We start from the raw sequence: 20686 nt of genomic DNA, 5'->3' as shown, positions 1-20686 counted from the left end.
AAATATTGGTTTTGTAATAAGTGTGAATTAATATTGCTGCAATCACATTTTACCAAAGCAATTGAGATTAGGTTGTAAAAAGATTATACCTGCTTGGGTACTAATTAAAGAATTTGTTTTTTTACATCACTACACAAACTGAAATCTGATGTCATGGGTGATTGAGACAAATGAAACCAGATGCAAGGTTCGACATTTTATTGGAAAGAGTAGCACTTCCTACCAAACTTATCTTCACACTAAATCCTTTTTTAAATTCACTTATGACTAAAGAATATAAATACACAAATGAGTTTTAAAACAAAAACTGGTTACAAAATGCAGTTCTTAAAGACACATTAGTCATAAATCAACTCAGACAGCAATGCTCATGTGAAATTCAAAAGGAAGCTTGGTACAATGTTAGAATCCAAATTCAATCCCACTTTAGATCTGTAATAGAACATTTGAAAAAAATGTTACACACCAGACAATTTAAGCAAGCATTAAAAACTGGCAATATGTAACAGACCTACAGAGTTGAGAGCCTGGAATTCCAGGTTTGTTACCTCCCACAAAGATGAATCATCGATCTGAGCCAGTTTATGTATATTTCCCATAGTGGGTGGGTAGAAAAAAAGCATCCCTTTCACCAGCAGTACTATTGGGCAAATATCAGAACCTATGAAAGGCAGTGAAAGCAACCAGTACCATTCCCATAGGACTACTGTTTCTGGTATTTTTTTTGACCCAGGAACAGTTGTATACCATTCAATTAGATCACAGTGTATTAGCTCCATTTACCCACAACACTTTTGCCAGAAAAAAAATCCAATCACTCAGTTTTGAAAATCACATTTGACCTAAATAGTCGAGTGGTTTGGGTTGGGGGGGCGCGCAAGGCGAAAAGAGAGAGAATCCGTATTGGTTGAGGTGTTCCTGATTTCCACTCTTGTGGGGGTAATGCCGTGATTAAGGACTCGTTATAGACTACTTCTGTTCATACAACACTGCAACTAACTGACCCCTTAAACTATACTCAAGGGAATGCAAGTCTAGGCAGCCTTCAATTTAACCCTATCATTCTACGGAGGCTGTATTATATCCCCAAGGGACAGAGAACTGTAACAAATTACAGAATGTTAGTAAGTTTGCAGACTGGACAATTAGCAAATGAAGTTCAACATAGATAAATGTGTAGTACATTTTGGTAGGAAGACAACAGAGGAACACCATAAAAAAGCAAATCAAGCACCAGAATTGAAAAGTAGGGAAGTTACACTAAATTTGTACGCAACCTTGGTTAGACCACACGAAGAGTACTGCACGCTGTTCTGGATGGTGTATTATTGAAAGGATATAGAGGCACTAGAGAGGGTGCAAAGATCAACAAGGATGATACCAGAAATGTGAGGATATACATAAGCAGGAAAAACAGGCCATGTCTCCTCTTGAAACAAGGCAGAGGGCTGCTCTAATAGGGGTCTTTAAAATTATGAAATGTTCTTGCAAAATTCTCTGTCAAAACCAAACTAGAAGCCATCAATACAAGTCACCAAGAAATCCAATAAGGAAAATCAGAAGGAACTACTTTACGCAAAGAGTGATCAGAATATTGAGCTCAACCACAGAGTGGTTGAAGGGAATAATTAGATGTATTTAAGTGGAGGCTAGACAAGCATATCAGGGATAAGGGAATAGAGTTACACCAATAGATTTAGAGAAAAAACCAGAGCAGACTCAGATGGAGCATAAACACGGGCATGGACTGGTTGGAGTGAATGGCCTGTTTCTGTCCTGTATAATCCAATGCACCAAGAATTTTATGCAATTATAACATAACTTTCACCCCTTTGTATTCCTATAGCCTTGGATCATTATTGTACCTTGCTATAATAATGAAACACTCTAGTACTTTGGTGCAAATAAACTCAAGAATACTACATTGTGAAACCAAACATGTACAGAACTATTGTGTAATGAGGCAGGGATCACAATACAGATGAATTCCAGGTTAAGTTTGAGTGTGACTTATTGGAGTCCCAAAGAATCAAACTTAAAAAAAGCCAATTTCATAGGTATATGGGGAGAGTTGACTAAGGTGGATTGGCAAAGTAGAATAAAAAGGTAGGGCAGTAAATAAACAGTGGGGAATATTAAAAAAAAGGTTCAAAATTTCCAACAAAAACTTAGCGAGAAAGACCTGTTGGTGGCTTACGAGGGAAATTAAAGGTTAGTATTAGATTAAAAAGTTGCAAAGAATGGTATAAGAATAAGCCTGAGGAATGAGAGCTTTAGAAACCAGCAAAAGGGTAACCAAAAAGTTGACAGCAAAGGAAAAAGAAAATAAACTAGCCCGGAATATAAAAATGTATTTCAAGAGCTTGTACACAGATATAAAAAGGAGAGTAGCTAAAGTAAACATTGATCCATTAGAGGCAGAGGGGAAAAATCATCATGGGAAATGAGGGCAGAAATGTGAACAGACATTGTGATGTCATCACAGTGGAAGACAAAGTACATACCAGAAATAGAGGGGTAACCAAGAGGCTAATAAGAGTGAGAAACAAAGTAATATCAGCAGAGAAAAAGCATTGAAGAAACTCGAGGGACTAAAATCCAACAAAGCCCCAGAACTCGTTGGCCAACATCCTACGGTTTCCAAAAGAGGTAGCTGCAGAGATACTGGATGCACTGTTTATGATTTTCCAAAATTGCCTAGATTCTAGAACTATTCCAGCAGATTGGAAGTTAGCAAAATCATAGAATGGTTATAGCACAGAAGTAGGCCATTCAGCTGATCAGGTGTTGCAAGAGCAATTCACCTAATCTCACAGCCCTACCTCTTCCCTATAACCCTGCAGGTTTCAGAAAACTACCTAATTTTTTTTTTTTGAAGGCCTTCAATGAATTTGCCTCCACCACAATTGGGCAGTGCATTCCAGATCCTAACCAACAATTTGCTGCATAAAACGTTTTTCCTCATATTGCCATTGATTCTTTTGGCAATCACCGTTCTCTGGCTCTGGATCCTTCTGCCAAAAGGAAACAGTTACTCCCCATCTATTCTTTCCACACCCCTCATGATTTTAAATCAGATTTATCAAACCACCTCTTCCCCAAGGAAAACAACCCCAGCCTCTCCCACCTATCCACATAACTGGAGTTCCTCATCCTTGGAACCATTCTCTTGGATCTTATCTGCACCCTCTCGAATGCCTCAAAAGCCCAGAACTTGACAATACGCCAATGGAGGCTGAACCAGTCTTTTACGCAGGTTTATAAATTCCTTTTTCTTGTACTCTATGCCACTATTTTATAAAGCCCAGGATCCTATATGCTTTATTAATCGCTTTCTCAACCTGCCCTGCAACCTTCAATGATTTTTGCATACAAACATACGAATTAGGAGCAGGAGTAGGCCACTTGGCCCTTCGAGCCTGCTCTGCCACACCTGGAATGGGCAGGCTGCCTTAAGAGGAAAGATTGGACAGGCTAGGCTCGTCAGGAAAATGTTGGAATCTATTAAGGAAGCCTTAATGTACTTTGAAAATTATATTGAATGATCCTAGTCAACATTGACAAATTTTAAGTTTTTTGAGGATGTAACGAATAGGATAGATAAAGGGGAGGCAGTAGATTTAGTACACTTGGACTTCCAAAAGGCATTTGATAAGATGCTACATAAAAAGGTTAATATGCCAGGTAAGGGCTCATTGAGTTGGGGTAATACATTAGCATGCATAAAGGCAGAAAGTGCTGGAAATACTCAGCAGGTCTGGCAGCATCGGTGGAGAGAGAAGCAAAGTTAATGTTTCAGTTCTGTGACCCTCAGACCTGAAACGTTAACTGCTTCTCTCTCCACAGATGCTTCCAGACCTGCTGAGTATTTCCAGAACTTTGTTTTTATTTCCAATTTCCAGCATCCGCAGTATTTTGCTTTTATTTTAGCATACATAAATTGATTAACAGACAGGAATCAAGAGAGTAGGGATAAATGGGCTATTTCCAAGTTGGCAGGCTGTAACTAAAGGAGTGCCACAAGAATCAGTGCTGGGGTGAGTTTATTTGGCAAGCAGTGCCTGTTACAGAGTGCACAAGCAGCTGCCAAGAATTGGTGGCAGCAGGGTGGGGGTTGGTGGAAAACAAAAATAACGGACGGTAAGGGGAGCCCAACAACAAACTATTCTGGCTGGAGAGATTGTTTCCGTGAGGGAGGCGATGGAATTGATACCATGGGATGGGGAGGAGACGGAATTAGTTAAGTGTGGCAAAATGACAGAGACAAATCTGTCACAAACTATTCAAAAGCTGTTCTTTGTGCCAAAAATGAAGATTCACTAGATTTGAATGAAAGTTTAAAAAAAAATCTGTCAGGTGAATTAAAGGAATGAGTATTTATTCTATAGACAAAGAGCAGTTTATATGCTAACTACTTGCTGTACCTGCATGCTAATATTGTGTTCCGTGTACGAGTACATCCAAGTTGCTCTCAACATTAGAAAGTTTCACATTAAATATTCTGCTTTTCTATTCTTACTACCATATGAATAACTTCACACTTCCTCACATTACACTCCATCTGCCACCATGTTGCCCAATCACTTATCTGTCTGTAGCTGTTTGCAGTCTTAGTATCCTCTTCACAGCTTACATTCCCACCTTGCTTTATCATCAAACTTAGGTACATTACTCGCAGTCAGAGTCTAGTTTTTAACAGTAACTTCAATGGGCATGCCACTGCACAGACTCAAGGAAGCAGCAGTTATAGTGTTACTGTGAAACCTGAACCCTAAACAAGAACTGTCATGGAACAAGATTGGTAGTTAGGAAGCCATTTTCTTCGATGGTAGATGCTGAAATTATAACATTTCAAGGAAATAATTTCTCCCTTGGATAATATTGAGCCTCAGACATAAACCTGCCTTTTCAACTCAAAAAAAGTTCCCAATTAGACTTTCATATCCTATGACTATATAAAAAGGTCACAAGCAAAGACTTGACAAAACTTGTATTTATATTCCTAAGCCTGTTTTACACAGACAGCTTTATGTAGCTTTTTCCAGAGGGAGAAATTTGATTGTTAAAAGTCTTTGGTGGAAGAATAACTAGAAATCCTGTATTTAAAGTACTGTTACAGTAAAGATACAAACACAAATGTTTTGCAGGTCTCTGCTAGTCTATCACAATAATGAGTTAGAAGAGACTGGCAGTAATGTATCAAAGTTTGCTGATGACACAAAGCAAGGTGGGAACGTAAGCTGTGAAGAGGATACTAAGACTGCAAAGAAATACACACAGGTTAAGTGAGGAAGTGTGAGGGTTTGCGCTATGGTAGTAATAGAAAAGAATTGGTGCGAAACTTCTAAATGTTGATGTTGAGAGAGACTTGGGTGTACTCATACAAGGAAGACAACGTTAGTACGCAGGTACAGCAAGCAATTGAGTCAAATTCATATAAACAGAAAAGGCTTATTTCAGATTTCCAGCATCTGTAGCATTTTGCTTTTGTAAGAAAAATGGCATGTTTGTCTTTTTTGCAAGGGGCTTGGAGTACAAGAACCAGGAAGTCTTGCTACAATTGTATCGAGCTTTGGTGAAACCACACCTGGAGTACTGTGTACAATTTTAGTCTCCATATCTAAAAGAAGGATATAGTTGCATTGGAGGCAGTACAGCGATGGTTCACTAGATTGGTTCCAGGTATGAAAGGGTGTCCTATGATGAGAGGCTGAGTAAATTTGGCCGATGACTCAAGTTTAGAAGAACGAAAAGCGATTTCATTGAAACATACAGATTCTGAAGGGGCTTGACAGGGTAGACACTGAGCCGCTGTTTCCCCTGGCTGGGTATCTAGAACACAGGCACATAAGGAGTCGATCATTTAGGACTGAGGTGCAGGAGAAATTTTTTCCACTCAAAAGGGTTGTGAATCTTTTGAATTCTCTACCCCAGAGGGTTGAGGATGCTCCATCATTTAGTATATTCAAGGCTGATAGATTTTTGGTCTCTCAGGGAATCGAGGAATATGGTGGGTAGATGGGAAATTAGAATTAAGGCAGATCAGCCTTGATCACATTTAATGGCAGAGTAGTTGGAGTGGCCATATGGTTGACTGCTCTTATTTATGTTCTTGCGTTATATTAATTACTCCGTTATTTCTGGGGATGCACAATCTCAAGAAACGTCTGTGGGGTTCTGAAGAGGATATTATGCAGAATACGAGCATGACAGCATTTAGCTGCAGTTTCTAGAGCTATCAAAACCCCAGATGCCATTTTACTTTCAAATGAATACCCAGGAAGAAAGGAAAGAGTAACACCGCAGTTTTAGCTACCAGGTTCAACTGCATTGGGCTCTTGTTTATAAATTTCCAGCCTTGGTACAGTTTCATGGAGGGAGATGCTTTTTGGGTCCCGGCAGAAATTAAGGACAAGGGAACCTGGCACCCACCCCAATATAACCTGAATTTTATTCAGTAACATCTTAGACTTACATCATCAATGTCCTCATCATCATCCCCAATATCATCAAACTGGATTTCATCATCATCACCAGGTCCAAAGGTGTCGGTTTCATTGATTTTGGCTGTGGGTATGGGAAGCAGGAAGGAGAACAGGTGAAAAATGGTGAAAAACACAACTTTAAAAGTTCAGACAAATGAGAATATGACAATTAAAAAAAAGTCTATACCATGTTCTGGAAGTTCACCATATGCTTTTAAACTTCTTGCCTCATCCGCATTATATTTTAGGATGACATCAGCCTTATTATCCTTTTGAGGGGAAAAAATAAAAAGTTAATGTGCAACACAGCACAAAATCAAAACAGTTTCAGACAAAATGTTAACTGAAACTCAATACCCGCCCATACATATTAATATCTCGCCATACAATGACGACATTTTGGACTGCACTTCCGCAAAAGAGAGTCAGGCCTAGCGAATCTAACTGAAATTTTTTTTGAAGAGGTGAATAAAAAAAAGTAGCGGACAGGGCAATATCTACGGATGTTACTTATATGGACTTGCAGAAAATATTTGGTTTAAGTCCCTTAACTAAAAAGTTGAAGCTCATGGAATTGAAGCCAATTTATTGACCTGGTTCAGAAATTGGCTGAGTGGCCGACACAGACTAACAGGTACTCTAATTGGCAGCATGTGACTAGCTGTGTACCACAATGTGGCCTTAACCATTCATACTTATTACTGACTTAGATGATGGATTAGAAAGTCACATATCCAAATAACATTGATAGAGTAAATGAATTGGCAAAACTGACAAATGGATTTCAATGTAGGCAAATGTGAACCACTTTGGACCCAAAAAAACCAGGATATTTTCTAAATGGTGAAAAGATGGAAACAGTGGAGGCCCAAAAGAGACTTGGGGGTCCAGGTTCAGAGAACATTAAAATACCAACAGTTACAGAAAAATCAAAAAGGCTAACAGAATGCTTGCTTATATATCTTGAGGATGAGAATGCAAGGGAATAGAAGTCATACTTCAGCTATACAAAGCCCTGGTTAGATCACACCTCAAGTAGTACAAGCAGGTCTGGGCACCACACCTTAGGAAAGGTGTGCTGGCCTTGGAGGGAGTGCAGTATAGATTTACCAGAATGATAGCTAGACTTCAAGGAGATTACGCAAACTAGGGTTGTATTTCTTGAAATTTAGAAGGTTAAGGGGTGACGACTTAATTTCTTGAGAACTTCAAGGAACAGCTGGGGAAAATGAGAGGTGCCTTAGAGACAGAGGCAGGAAAAATCATGGAAAATAAAATCAGGAAATGGCAGAGATGGTGAATAATTATTTTGTGTCTGTCCTCATAGTAGAAAACACAAATTACATGCCAGAAAGAGGGTAACCAAGTGGCTAATAAGAGCAAGGAACTTAAAAGGGATTAATTAAAAAGGGACTAAAATCTGACAAATTCCCAGGTCCTAATGCACTTCATCCTAGGATTCCAAGAAGTAGCTGCAGAGATAGTGGATGTGTTGGTTATGATTTTCCAAAATGGTCCCAGTGGATCAGAAGTTATCAAATGTAACATTCAAGAAAGGAGGGAGAAAGAAAACAGGGAATTACAGACCAGTTAGCCGGACATCAGTCATTGGGAAAATGCTGGGATCTATTATTAATGAAGTCTTAATGCACTTAGGAAATCATAGTATGATCAGACAGAGCCAACATGGTTTAATGAAAGGGAAATGTATGCTGCAAGATAAGGATGTAACTAGTAAGGCAAGGGGAAATCAGTAGATGTAGTATACTTGGATTTCCAAAAAACGTTTGATAAGGTGCCACAAAAAAGGTTAATATGCAAGATGAGGGCTCATGGGGTAACATATTAGCATGGATACAGGATTGGTTAATGGAAAGAAGCAGAGAGCAGGAATAAATGGGGCATTTAAGTTGGCAGGCTGTAACTAGTGAAGTACTGCAAGGATCAGTACTAGGGCCTCAGCTATTTACAGTCTATATTAATGACTTAGACAAAGAGACAAGATGCAAATTTGATAATACAAAACTAGGTGGGAATGTAATCTGAGGACACAAAGGCTGCAGAGACATAGATAGGCCAAGTATGTGGGCAACAAGGTGGCAGATGGAATATAATGTAGGTAAGTGTGAGGTATTCACTTTTAGTAAGAATAGAAAAGCATATTTTTAAAAGACATGAAATTTGTAAATGTTGATGTTCAGAGGAACTTGGGTGTACTCATACAAGGAACACAAAGTTAGCATGCAGGTGCAGCAAGCAATTAGAAAGGCAAATAGCATGTTGGCCTTTATTGCAAGGGGATTAGAATTAGAATTAGAATTAGAATATTACAGCGCAGTACAGGCCCTTCGGCCCTCGATGTTGCGCCGATCATCTGACCTACACTATTCCATTTACATCCATATGTCTATCCAATGACCACTTAAATGCCCTTAAAGTTGGCGAGTCTACTACTGTTGCAGGCAGGGCGTTCCACGCCCCTACTACTCTCTGCGTAAAGAAACTACCTCTGACATCTGTCCTATATCTTTCACCCCTCAACTTAAAGCTATGTCCCCTCGTGTTTGCCATCCTCATCCGAGGAAAAAGACTCTCACTATCCACCCTATCTAACCCTCTGATTATCTTGTATGTCTCTATTAAGTCACCTCTCCTCCTCCTTCTCTCTAACGAAAACAACCCCAAGTCCCTCAGCCTTTCCTCGTAAGACCTTCCTTCCATACCAGGCAACATCCTAGTAAATCTCCTCTGCACCCTTTCCAAAGCTTCGACATCCTTCCTATAATGCGGTGACCAGAACTGCACGCAATACTCCAGGTGCGGCCTCACCAGAGTTTTGTACAGCTGCATCATGACCCCGTGGCTCTGAAACTCGATCCCCCTACTAATAAAGGCTATGTGCCTTCTTAACAGCCCTATTAACCTGGGTAGCAACTTTCAGGGATTTATGTACCTGGATACCAAGATCTCTCTGCTCATCTACACTACCAAGAATCTTCCCATTAGCCCAGTACTCTGCATTGCTGTTACTCCTTCCAAAGTGAATCACCTCACACTTCTCCGCATTAAACTCCATTTGCCATCTCTCCGCCCAGCTCTGCAGCCTATCTATGTCCCTCTGTACCCTACAACACCCTTCGACACTATCCACAACTCCACCGACCTTCGTGTCATCCGCAAATTTACTAACCCACCCTTCTACACCCTCATCCAGGTCGTTTATAAAAATGACAAACAGCAGTGGCCCCAAAACAGAACCTTGCGGTACACCACTAGTAACACTCAGGTGTCTGCTCCTGCAACCCCTTTAGACTTTCACCTGTTATTTTATATTGTCTGTCCGTGTTCTTCCTACCAAAATGAATCAACTTCACACTACCCTGCATTAAATTTCATCGGCCACTTGCCCACCCATTTCACGAACCTGTCTATGTCTGTTTGAAGTTCAACACAAGTCTCCTCACAGTTCACAATATTTCCAAATTTTGTATCATCTGCAAATTTTGAAACTGTGCCTTATACACTAAGGTCTAGGTCATTAATATATCTCAGGAACAGCAAGGGTCCTAACACCAACCCTGGGGAAACTCCAATACAAATCTGCCTGCAGTCCAAAAAAACATCTATTAACCACTACTGTCTGTTTCCTGTCACTCAGCCAATTTCGTATCCAAGTTGCAACTGTGCTTTTATTCCATGAGTTATAACTTCACTCACAGGTCTGTGTTTGGCACTTTATCAAATGCTTTTTGGAAGTCCGTGTACACCACATCAACAACATTGCCCTGATTAACCTTCTCTGTTACCTCATCAAAAACTCCAGCAAGTTAGTCAAACATGATTTGCCCTTCACAAGTCCATACTGGCTTTCCCTGGATTGGAGTACAATTGTAGAGCTTTGGTAAGCACACCTGTGCGCACTTTTGGTCTCCACATCTAAGGAAGGATATACTTGCACTGAAGACAGTACAGTGAAGGTTCACTAGATTGGTTCCTGGGAAGAGGGTTGTTCTATGATGAGAAGCTGAGGAAATTGGACCTATACTCCCTGAAGTTTAGAAGAATGAGAAGTGATCTCATTGAGATATACAAGGTTCTGAAGGGACTTGACAGGGTAAATAGAGAGCTAGTTTCCCCTGGCTGAGAAAAATAGAGTACGGGGCCACACTAACAGGATAAGGAGTTGATCATTTAGGACCGAGATGAAAAATATCATTCAGACGGTTGCGAATCTTTGGAATTTTCTGCCCCAGAAGGTTGTGGATGCTCCATCATTAAGTATATTTAAGCCAGAGATAGACAAATTATTGGTCTCTCAGGGAATCAAGGAATATGGAGCGCAAGCAGGAAAGGCTGTATGGTCTATCCCTGCTCCTATTTCTTAGGCTATGAAAAACTATTTCCATAATTTGGGAGTCGAGGATTAGGAGACAGTTTAAAAATTAGAGCCTGATCTTTCAAGAGTGAAATGAGGAAACACTTCTACACACAAAGGGTGGTAGAAGTGTTAAACTCCGCGATAAACAGCAATTATTAATGCTAGATGAATTGTGAAATTTTAAATGAGATTCATAGATTTTTGTTAACCAAAGACATTAAGGGAAATGGGGCAAAAGGGTACATGAAATTAGGTTGCAGAACAGCCATGATCTCACTGAATAGCAGAACAGGCTTAAGGAACTCCCGTTCCCAAGGATGATTGCCATGAAATGTAATCCAAAAATAGTTAGCATTACTATCAGCGCCATTTCTCACGACTGCAGAGTGAACCCCATGCATGGCCATCACACAACACTTCCCACTGCCTATGGCTTCTGGAATACATGCTGCTCTGAGGGCCTACCTGTTGGATGTTGGTAGAACCAGGATTCAGCACCATTGCCTCGATCAGCAAAAGCAAGGGAACATTACTGGAAGGTAGGGGACTCCCACACACACAGCAGTCAAACCAAGAGGGACACAGAGGTTTTAAAAAAAAAAAAAATCACTTCTCCAGTAACAAAGTATTATCCACTGCAGCCCAAGATGTTTTGAGGCCCATAGTGAAATAATCTTGAGACGGGCTGAGGTACTGCTTAGCTATTTTTTTTTTTAAAAAAACACAAGCTAACTGAAGTTACTCAAATATTTCTACTAGGCACCTAGGCCTTCATATTCTCCCACCTAAAAACATCTTTCCTTACACTTATATTGCCAGGGGCATAGCATTCATAACTGTCCATGTAATGATATCCTTCACCCATTGGAACAAATGTCTTCTCTCAAACACAATGAATATGCGAATAAGACTGTGCATTCAACTAAATGTTGAATCAGAAGTTCTTACCAAGTTAAACTTCATCTAAAACATATTTACATATTGTATAGAAGGCAAATACAAGTCTTGGAAATGATATCTTTAAAGAGGGAAAGCCTTACCTGATAATCTCTCAACCCAACCAATATAATGTCTGACGTGTTTATCCAAACCTGTAACATATAGATAAAGTTACTCCTGAATCTGGTTAATATACTACAAACAAAATCGAGGCATGTGTACTGTCTAAACATGAGATGCTTGACAAATAGGCACTGAAAATTAATCTGATCATCCAGACTATAAATATTATCTCAGCTACCCAAACACACATTTCTGAAGTTAGCTTTGCCTTCAACAGATGCCAATCATATCACAACTGATATAAAAGGTAAGAGGAAACGCAGGCGAAGAGCAAAAGAACGCAGAATTCTTTTTTTCACATCTTAAATTTTTTTTTCTTTGGCCTCCTTATCTCGAGAGACAATGGGTAAGCGCCTGGAGGTGGTCAGTGGTTTGTGGAGCAGCGCCTGGAGTGGCTATAAAGGCCTTAAAATTATAGGGAGGAAAAGATTGTGTCAGAAGTACTGACTATGATCACTAGATGTGGGAAATGCAGAAACTCCCAAAAGAGATCAGGTAGGTCAGAATCAACAATTAGCTGGACCTTAAAATACAATCCACTGAAACCAAAGTCAGTACATGCATCTGATAGGACCCTGAATGGCATATCAATCAGTTCCACTAAAAATGCCAAGTACAATAGTGAAATTTCATCTTTGGTGAACAATTCAGGTAGAATTTCCAAACTGTCCAAAACTAGTCATCTAAAAAAGAGAAGTTGTGATCGTGGAAAGTCATTTGGAATTTTTGGGGGAGAACTCATTAGAAAAAAAGAGAAGCAATTCCATCTTTGAAAATTCAAAATTGTCATGGTAGCTACACGATGATGTAAAAGGAGAGAGGGTACAGCAGTTGGAATTTAAGGTGTGATACGTTCTAGCTAGTCTGCTCATATCCTCTCTGATTTAGAAAAAAGTACCATTTGGATGGGGGCGAAGGTGAATAAAAGGCAAACTGCACACATGCAAATGGTCATCACCTTCTTTCTCAGCTTCCCTCGAATATGACAAAGCCTCTTCACACCATCAAAACACATGGCTTCCAAACGCCCATTCCCCAACATCTTAATCACCTGGGCATATTCTACAAACCAAAAAGCAAACAACTAGAGTTACCTTCAAATAAATGACAATCACAACATAAATTTGGTGGCAAATAAGTCTTTAGAGCACTGAAATTTCAGTTGCTAATCATTCTGCTCCATTACATTTCTAGGTAACTCTGGAAACATGGCCAAAAATCAGTTTTAATAATAAGCAGAATTGAAAGATGTTCATGCAGTGATCATTTATTCAGCATACAGTAGAAGTATCAGACTAGTGAGTGGCACAATAAAAGTGTCTGCATTTATATAGTTACTTTCAAGACCTAATACCTAAAATGCTTTACAGCCAATAAAGCACTTTGAAGTGCAGTCACTGTTGCAACAGCCAATATGTACACAAAAGGGATCTCACAAACAATGCAATAATGACCAGATATTCTGGTTTTAGTGATTTGGTTGAGGGGTAAGTAGTATCCAGGACACCTGGAGAGCTCCCCTGCTCTTCTTCGAATAGTAACGTGGGATCTTTTACATCCACCTGAAGGGGCAGTGGGAAGCTCAGTTTAATGTCTCCTCCAAAGGATGGCACCAGACAGTGCAGCACTGAAGTGGCAGGCTGAATTATGTGCTGAATCTTTGCAATGGGACTTGAGCACACAACCTTCTATTCAGAGGGAAGTGTAATCACTAAGCCACATTTGACAAGTGTCTTATCCTTAACGATCTGTGGCTTATGGGCTGCTTAAAATATAAGGATACAGAAAAAGTGGCACAACTCATGGGATTTTATAATCATCCTACAACAACACAACTAAATAACTTTGATTAAACAGCTCTAGCCTGTTACAGCATTCATGATGTAGGCCGCAGAAGTGGGCCAACGTCCAAAAAGTATTAACTAGTCCCACACCAACATGGTGGCTTGTAAGTCACTCAGTTCTTGAAGTGAAGACCTTTCATAGAAAGGACCACCGCCAGATTCTTGGAGTAACCAAGGGTGGACGATAAATTAGAGTGCCAGCAAAAATACAGTTCAATATGAAACTGGTAGGTGAAGTACAGTATAGAATCCCAGCTACCGGGGCTCCAACTGGTGACTATCAAATTGAATTTTGGTACCAAACCAAATGTGTGTTTTTTAAAAAATCATTTACCCATAGTTTGCCGAGATTTTGATTTATTTTACCATGAACTAAATGAATCACTTAACATTGGGCACAGACTCCCTCAAAATTAATTTTGTCAGGGTAAATTTGGCCTGAAAGTTTGGAGCCTGCATTTTGTTTTTGCACAATATTTATGCTAATTGGTGTTTTACAAAAATCTTACTGCAGCCATTTTAACACTTCTGCTGCTAACAGGTATATTGCCAATACTCAATGATGGGGGAGCCTAGCACATCAGTGCAAAATAGGCTGAAGCATTTGCAACCGTTTTCAGCCAGGAATGCCAAGTGGATGATCCAGCTTGGCCGCCTCCCGAGGTCCCTGCCTTCAGCCTATTCGATTCACTGCACGTGATATCAAGAAACAGCTGAAGGAGATACTGCAAAGGCTATGGGCCCCAACATTCCAGCAATAGTACTGAAGACTTGTGCTCCAGAACTAGCCACACCCCTTGCCAAGCTGTTCCAGTACAGCTACAACACTGGCATCTACCAGACAGTGTGAAAAATTGTCCAGGTTATAACCTGTCCACAAACAGCAGGACAATCCAATCTGATCAATTACTCTCCAGCAAAGTGATGGAAGGTACAGTTGACAATGCTATCAAGTGGCACTTACTCAGCAATAACCTGCTCTCCAATATTCAGTTTGGGTTCTGCCAGGGCCTCCTGGCTCCAAACCTCATTACAGCCTTGGCCCAAACATGGGTGAAAGATGAATTCAAGAAGTGAGGCGAGTGCAACTGCACTGGACATCAAATGAAAATTTGACCGAGTGTAGCATCAAGGACCCCTTGCTAAATGGAAGTCAATGGGAATCGGTGGAAAACACTCCACCGGTTGGAGTCATAACTAGTACAAGGAAGATGGTTGTGGTTGTTGGAGGCCAAACATCAGGACATCACTGCAGAAGCTCCTCAGGGTAGCGTCCTAGGCCCAACCATCTTCAGCTGCTTCATCAATGACCTTCCCTCCATTATAAGGTCAGAAGTGGGGATGTTTGCTGATGATTACAGTGTTCAGTTCCATTTGTGACTCAGTTCGTGCCCATTTCCAGCAAGACCTGGACAATAATTAGGCTTGGGTTGATAAGTAGCAAGTAACATTCGCACCACACAAGTGCCAGGCAACGACCATCTCCAACCAGAGAGAGAATCTAATCATTTCCCCTGACATGCAATGGCATTACCATTGCTGAATTCCACCATCAACATCCTGGGGATTACCACTGACTAGAAACTTAACTGGATTAGCCATATAATTACTGTGTTTACAAGACCAGGTTAGAGGCTGGGAATTTAGTGGCGAGTAATTCACCACTTGACTCCGCAAGGCCTGTCCACCATCAGGAGCGTGATGGAATACTCTCCATTTGCCTGGATGAGTGCAGCTCTAACTGCAACACTCACGAAGCTCGACACCATACAGGAGAATGCAGCCTGCTTGAACGGCACCCCATCCACCACCTCAACATTCACTCCCTTCACCACCGATACAGCAGTGTATGTCACATACAAGGTGCACTGCAGCAACTCACCAAGGTTCCTCAGACAGCACCTTCCAAACCCGCAATATACCACCTAGAAAGAGGGCAGCAGATGCATGGGGACACCACTATCTGCAAGTTCCCCTCCAAGTCACATACCATCCCGACTTGGATCTATATCACTGTTCCTTCACTGTCACTAGGTCAAAATCTTGGAATTCCCTTCCTAACACTGTGGGTGTACCTACACCAGATGGACTGCAGCAGTTCAAGAAAACAGCTCATCACCATCTGCTCAAGAGCAATTAGGGATGGGCAACAAATGCGGGCCGTGCCAGTGATGCCCACAGCCAGAGAATTAAAAAAAATTCAAGTTATACAGTTCCAGCCCCGTAACCTAAATGTACATCTCACTTACCCTGACCATCCTCTTTGAACACCAGCTCACGTTTCTCAGACTCATTTTCATTCTTACCACGTCGCCTGTTTTTACCTCCCTTACCTGGATTTAAAAATACAAAATTAGTCTGCACACAAACCGTTAATTCTCACCTCACTGAGCACTCAGCTTTTGAGACAACTACATCAATGGTTGGCAAACATTTTTGGTTGAAGAATCCCTTTGCAAATGAATACTAAATCACAGAACCCATCCCCATCTAAATTGTAATACTATATGCTCAATACGAAAGTGCTGAATGCAAAGTGTTTTCTTAAAAGCGTTGAAACATGTATTTACACAAATATCAGAGATGGGTGTGCCTGTTTCTCACGGCAGAGCCGGTCTACTCTTGATATGTTTTGATTGACATGTAAATCATTCTCCATTTCCAGACAGGACACATACGTTGTCTTCATTGTCATAGCAATCTGAAACACTTAAGGCTGATGCTTTCAGGACCTTTTCCAAAACCAATGTTATATTTGTTATGAGTTTTCTGGTGCCTGCATTGTTCTTTTTCTCATTCAAAGAAATCTTTTGAGCTATCTTTTTATTCTGGATGCTTATGTGCCACTTTAGTTTTGGGGGCCATCATCGGATAAAATTTGTAAACACAAGACATTGTGACTGTCTATCACTGAGCTCAATATATCTGAATTCTATATAACTCTCCTCATAATTTGTTCTTAATTTGCTTCTTGCTACTGGATTCAGCACCGTCCACTGTTTCAGCTGAAGTACTTGCAATGGCAGGATGAGGTCATTTCAAATACTTTTCTGCTTAAAAGGAATTTATTGATCAATTTTTTTTTAAAAAGGGGGGTCTGTTTTTATAGTTAAGAGTTGGTAACAGGGCTCTCCTCCAGGAAAACTGTACCCTGGGTGAACTTGTATTTTGGCACTCTTGACTACTTAAATAATTAAAAACCTGCCTTCTTGAACAAAAGTTTAACTCACCTGGCACCCACAATCAGCCTTGCTGGCTATTCATATATTCATATGCAATGACCTGTCCTCTGCAGGCAAAAAGGAACATGTCCAGGCGTTGCACCTTTTTTTGAATTAAAGTAAAGTGTAGGGACAATAGTTCCGTGGAATATTCTCCATGGCAACGCTTTGACTAGAGAGTCAACTTGCCAATAAATCAATTGTTGCTCGCTTTGAAATTTGGCATTCTTGTATCTGTCCTTATGAGTGCAAGTCGAAAAGCTTCACCAGCATGTCTCTTTTTCAGCAATACATAAATAATCTACAATGTTGTAGCCTAAAATACTCAATAGTCTATCATACTTTTGGAGAAAATTAAGACTGGAAGATTTTAAAGATGGTGACAGGTTAGGGATTCAGGCACATGTGGAGCAGTCAATAAAATTGTAACATACTTTTTAAAAAATGGAATGTGCCCAGGAACATCTACACTTTTTACTTTAAACCTTTCAGGACCACTTGGGTATATAATACAGAGCCTCAACATTTGAAGGAATGTTTCCAATAACTGATAAATATCTTAAGTCACAGGCAACATCTATGCAACTGTATAGGATTTTGGCAATTGCACCTGGAGCACAGTACAGAGTTTTGGTCTCCTTAGAGGGGGTGCAAGTTCACCAAATTGCTTCCTGAAATGAGGGGGCTGTCCTGAGGACAGACTGAGCAGAATGAGCCTATATTCTCTGGAATTTAGAAGAATGAGGAGTGAACTCACTTAAACAGATTGTGAAGCTTCTTGACAGGGTAGATACATGGAGGCTGTTTCTCCTGGCTGGAGAACCTAGAACTAGGGATTGCAGTCAGAGATTGTTGTAAATCTTTGTAATTCTCTATCCTGTCAAAGAACATATTCAAGACTGAGATCACTAGAATTCTAGGAATCAAGGGATATGGGGATAGGGCAGAGAGCGTAGGTGACGTAGAACTTTAGCCAGGATCTTATTGAATGGCACAGTGGACCCGAGGGGCCACATGACCTACTCCTATTTCTGTGTTCTTAAATGTGCCAATTTAAAAATGTATCCAAATGTGACACAAAACCACCAAGAACAGTGACTTCTAATCTCCAAACCTGCAAAACGCCAGGACATAATAGCCAGAACAAAATAAGAGTTGCCAAGACTTGTGGTTGAATACAGCCCACAAGCCATAGTCTAGAGGCAGCTATTCTAAAATTCTCAATGGGATTTGAGTGGAGGATGGAAAGAGAAGACACAAAGGTGTACAAACTTTAGAAGCAGAATTATTTGCTAAAAAGCCATCAAGACAGAAAAATCACATTTCGAAAGATAAAAACAACAGCTAGCATCAGAAAGTGACCATAAAGCAGACTGCTGTAAAAACCCAGCTGGTTCACCAGTACCCATTTAGGGTACAAACAGGCTGTTCTTACCGTCTGGTCTTTACATGACTCCAGTCCCACATCAACATTGTTAGTGTTTAACTGCCCTCTGATATTGCCCAGCAAACCCCACAGTTGGATCAAACATCTACCAGTGGCTCAAGGCAGCCCACCACCACCTTCTCAAAGGCAACAAGGCCTTGCCAGTGACACCTAGATTCCTAGAACAAACTCATGAAGAATCTTTATAAATTTGAGGAGTACGGTGCATAGATTACAGAAAACATTGGAGCCACAAAATGTCTGCAGTGTAGATTAGGAGATCCACAAGCAGGATTTAAGGAGACCACCAAAAATAATCTTGTTGCAGCTGTCATCTCAATCCTCCACTCCCTGATCAATAATCTTTACCTCTCATGCACTTCTGGGTTAGATATGGATTTATTTGGTACTTTGGATCAGTGATGCAAAGTCAACCAGCACAGCACTTACAGTTGGGATCAGGTCAGGAGACACAGATGTGCTTCAGACATGGCAGGCAGAGCGATCAGATATATACTAGGACCAGCCAACAGGGTGTACATGAAGGTATACTAGCAACAAAAAGTTAGATTTCAAGTCATTTGGTAATGAGCAGCAATTTGTGAATAAGTAACCAACAATAACAATGGAGTCAACAAAGGTGACGGGGCGGCACAGTGGTTAGCACTGCAGCCTCACAGCTCCAGCGACCCGGGTTCAATACTGGGTACTGCCTGTGTGGAGTTTGCAAGTTCTCCCTGTGTCTGCGTGGGTTTCCTCCGGGTGCTCCGGTTTCCTCCCACATGCCAAAGACTTGCAGGTTGATAGGTAAATTGGCCATTATAAATTGCCCCTAGTATAGGTAGGTGGTAGGGAAATATAGGGACAGGTGGGGATGTGGTAGGAATATGGGATTAGTGTAGGATTAGTATAAATGGGTGGTTGATGGTCGGCACAGACTCGGTGGGCCGAAGGGCCTGTTTCAGTGCTGTATCTCTAAACTAAACGGTGAGCTTCCTCTTTACATCCACTCACTCCAGTGGATGCCAGTAGTGCTGTGGTTTAGGGCCTGATTCAGGTCATATCCTATGTTCATTTGTCTCTAACTAGACGTTGTTAGAAAAGTAAAATTCCATCCAACATCCAGTTATCAGTTCAAGAGGGTGCAGTTAATATGACTGGGTTTTAAGGGGGCCTCAGAAGCAAAAAGGTTGATGTAGATAGCAGGCATCAGATAAGGAAGCGACTTGAAAAACTAGACGATTAATTAACAGGGACATTTTTAACAGGAATTTGAGGGAATGAATTCTAAAACATTTTCACTGATTAGAAACACCAGGCAATACTAATCTCAGTATATAGGTTTATATACAGCTCCAGTCTTCTCTCAGCACCTCCCTCAACTCCACTTTCCTGTTTTTGCTCCATCCCCTTTAATAACCTTACCCAACACAAATCTTGGAGATTTCAGCTGACCCGCTGCCTTTGCGGGGAGAGCGCTCCAGATTTCCCCTACACCCTGCTGAAGGGCCGAGTTCCCATTTTAAGGCCTGTTCTGGATTTTCCCCACCACAGGAAGCAGCAATGACAGCGCCTCAAGCTGCCCAGAACCGGGGACTAGCGGAAGGAGGGAAAGAGCCAGCCGCAGCCGCCCTCAGCAACGGCGACTCCCACACGTGTTTGCGGCTCCTCACTGGGCCCGGCCCGGTCCAGCCTCCAGCAACAAGCCCATCCCCGGGCCCAGACACACTGCCGACGGTTTCGAGCCGGCCAGAGTGAGGCCTGAAACCCAGCCATAAGCCCCGCTCTCACCTTTATTCTTGGGCATGATGCAGCCGCTGGCTACAGACTCCGGCTGCTCCTGGTCCCGCACTGCGCAGTCGCCGCCTCGCCAAACTTTATTTAAAAGGAACCGGCGGACAGGGAGCTGCCACGTGACTCAGTATCGTCACCGAGGCTGCGCTAATCACGTGACATTGGTGTGCGCAGGTTACATGTCAGCAGAACCAATAAGAGACCATGTCTTCAGAAAGGGCGGGGTCAATAATACAGATAACAACAACTTATGTTTATGTAGTTCTAAACATAATGAAAACTTCCCAACGGCATCGCACAGTATGATAATGCGTCACAAAAGGAGATACTAGATCACATGACCAAAAGCTTGGTCAAAGAGATAGGTTATAAGTAGTGCCTCAAAGGAGAAAAGTGAGGTAGAGAGGGTTAGGGAGTGTAATCTAGAGCTTGGGGACGAGACAACTGATGGTGCCGACACCAAAGTTGGAGCGATT

The 20686-nt window shown here is 41.2% G+C and overlaps 1 protein-coding gene across 1 annotated transcript; it reads right to left on the bottom strand.

The window, feature by feature from the left end:
- Positions 1–183: 183 nt before the first annotated feature.
- On the bottom strand, positions 184–20336 carry LOC137374379 (eukaryotic translation initiation factor 1A, X-chromosomal). Its single transcript, XM_068040381.1, has 7 exons — positions 20208–20336; positions 16019–16102; positions 12884–12987; positions 11904–11954; positions 6673–6754; positions 6476–6567; positions 184–432 (listed from the first exon to the last, which is right to left on the bottom strand). Exons 1-7 carry the CDS (start codon positions 20221–20223, stop codon positions 427–429), a joined length of 435 nt encoding a protein of 144 aa, XP_067896482.1. The 5' UTR covers positions 20224–20336; the 3' UTR covers positions 184–426.
- Between the last annotated feature and the right edge of the window lie 350 nt (positions 20337–20686).

Source organism: Heterodontus francisci, chromosome 10 (assembly GCF_036365525.1).
Source record: "Heterodontus francisci isolate sHetFra1 chromosome 10, sHetFra1.hap1, whole genome shotgun sequence".
NCBI classification, from domain to species: Eukaryota; Metazoa; Chordata; class Chondrichthyes; order Heterodontiformes; family Heterodontidae; genus Heterodontus; species Heterodontus francisci.
Note: the sequence above shows the minus strand (reverse complement) of the source record. Positions and strands in the feature narration are given on the sequence as shown.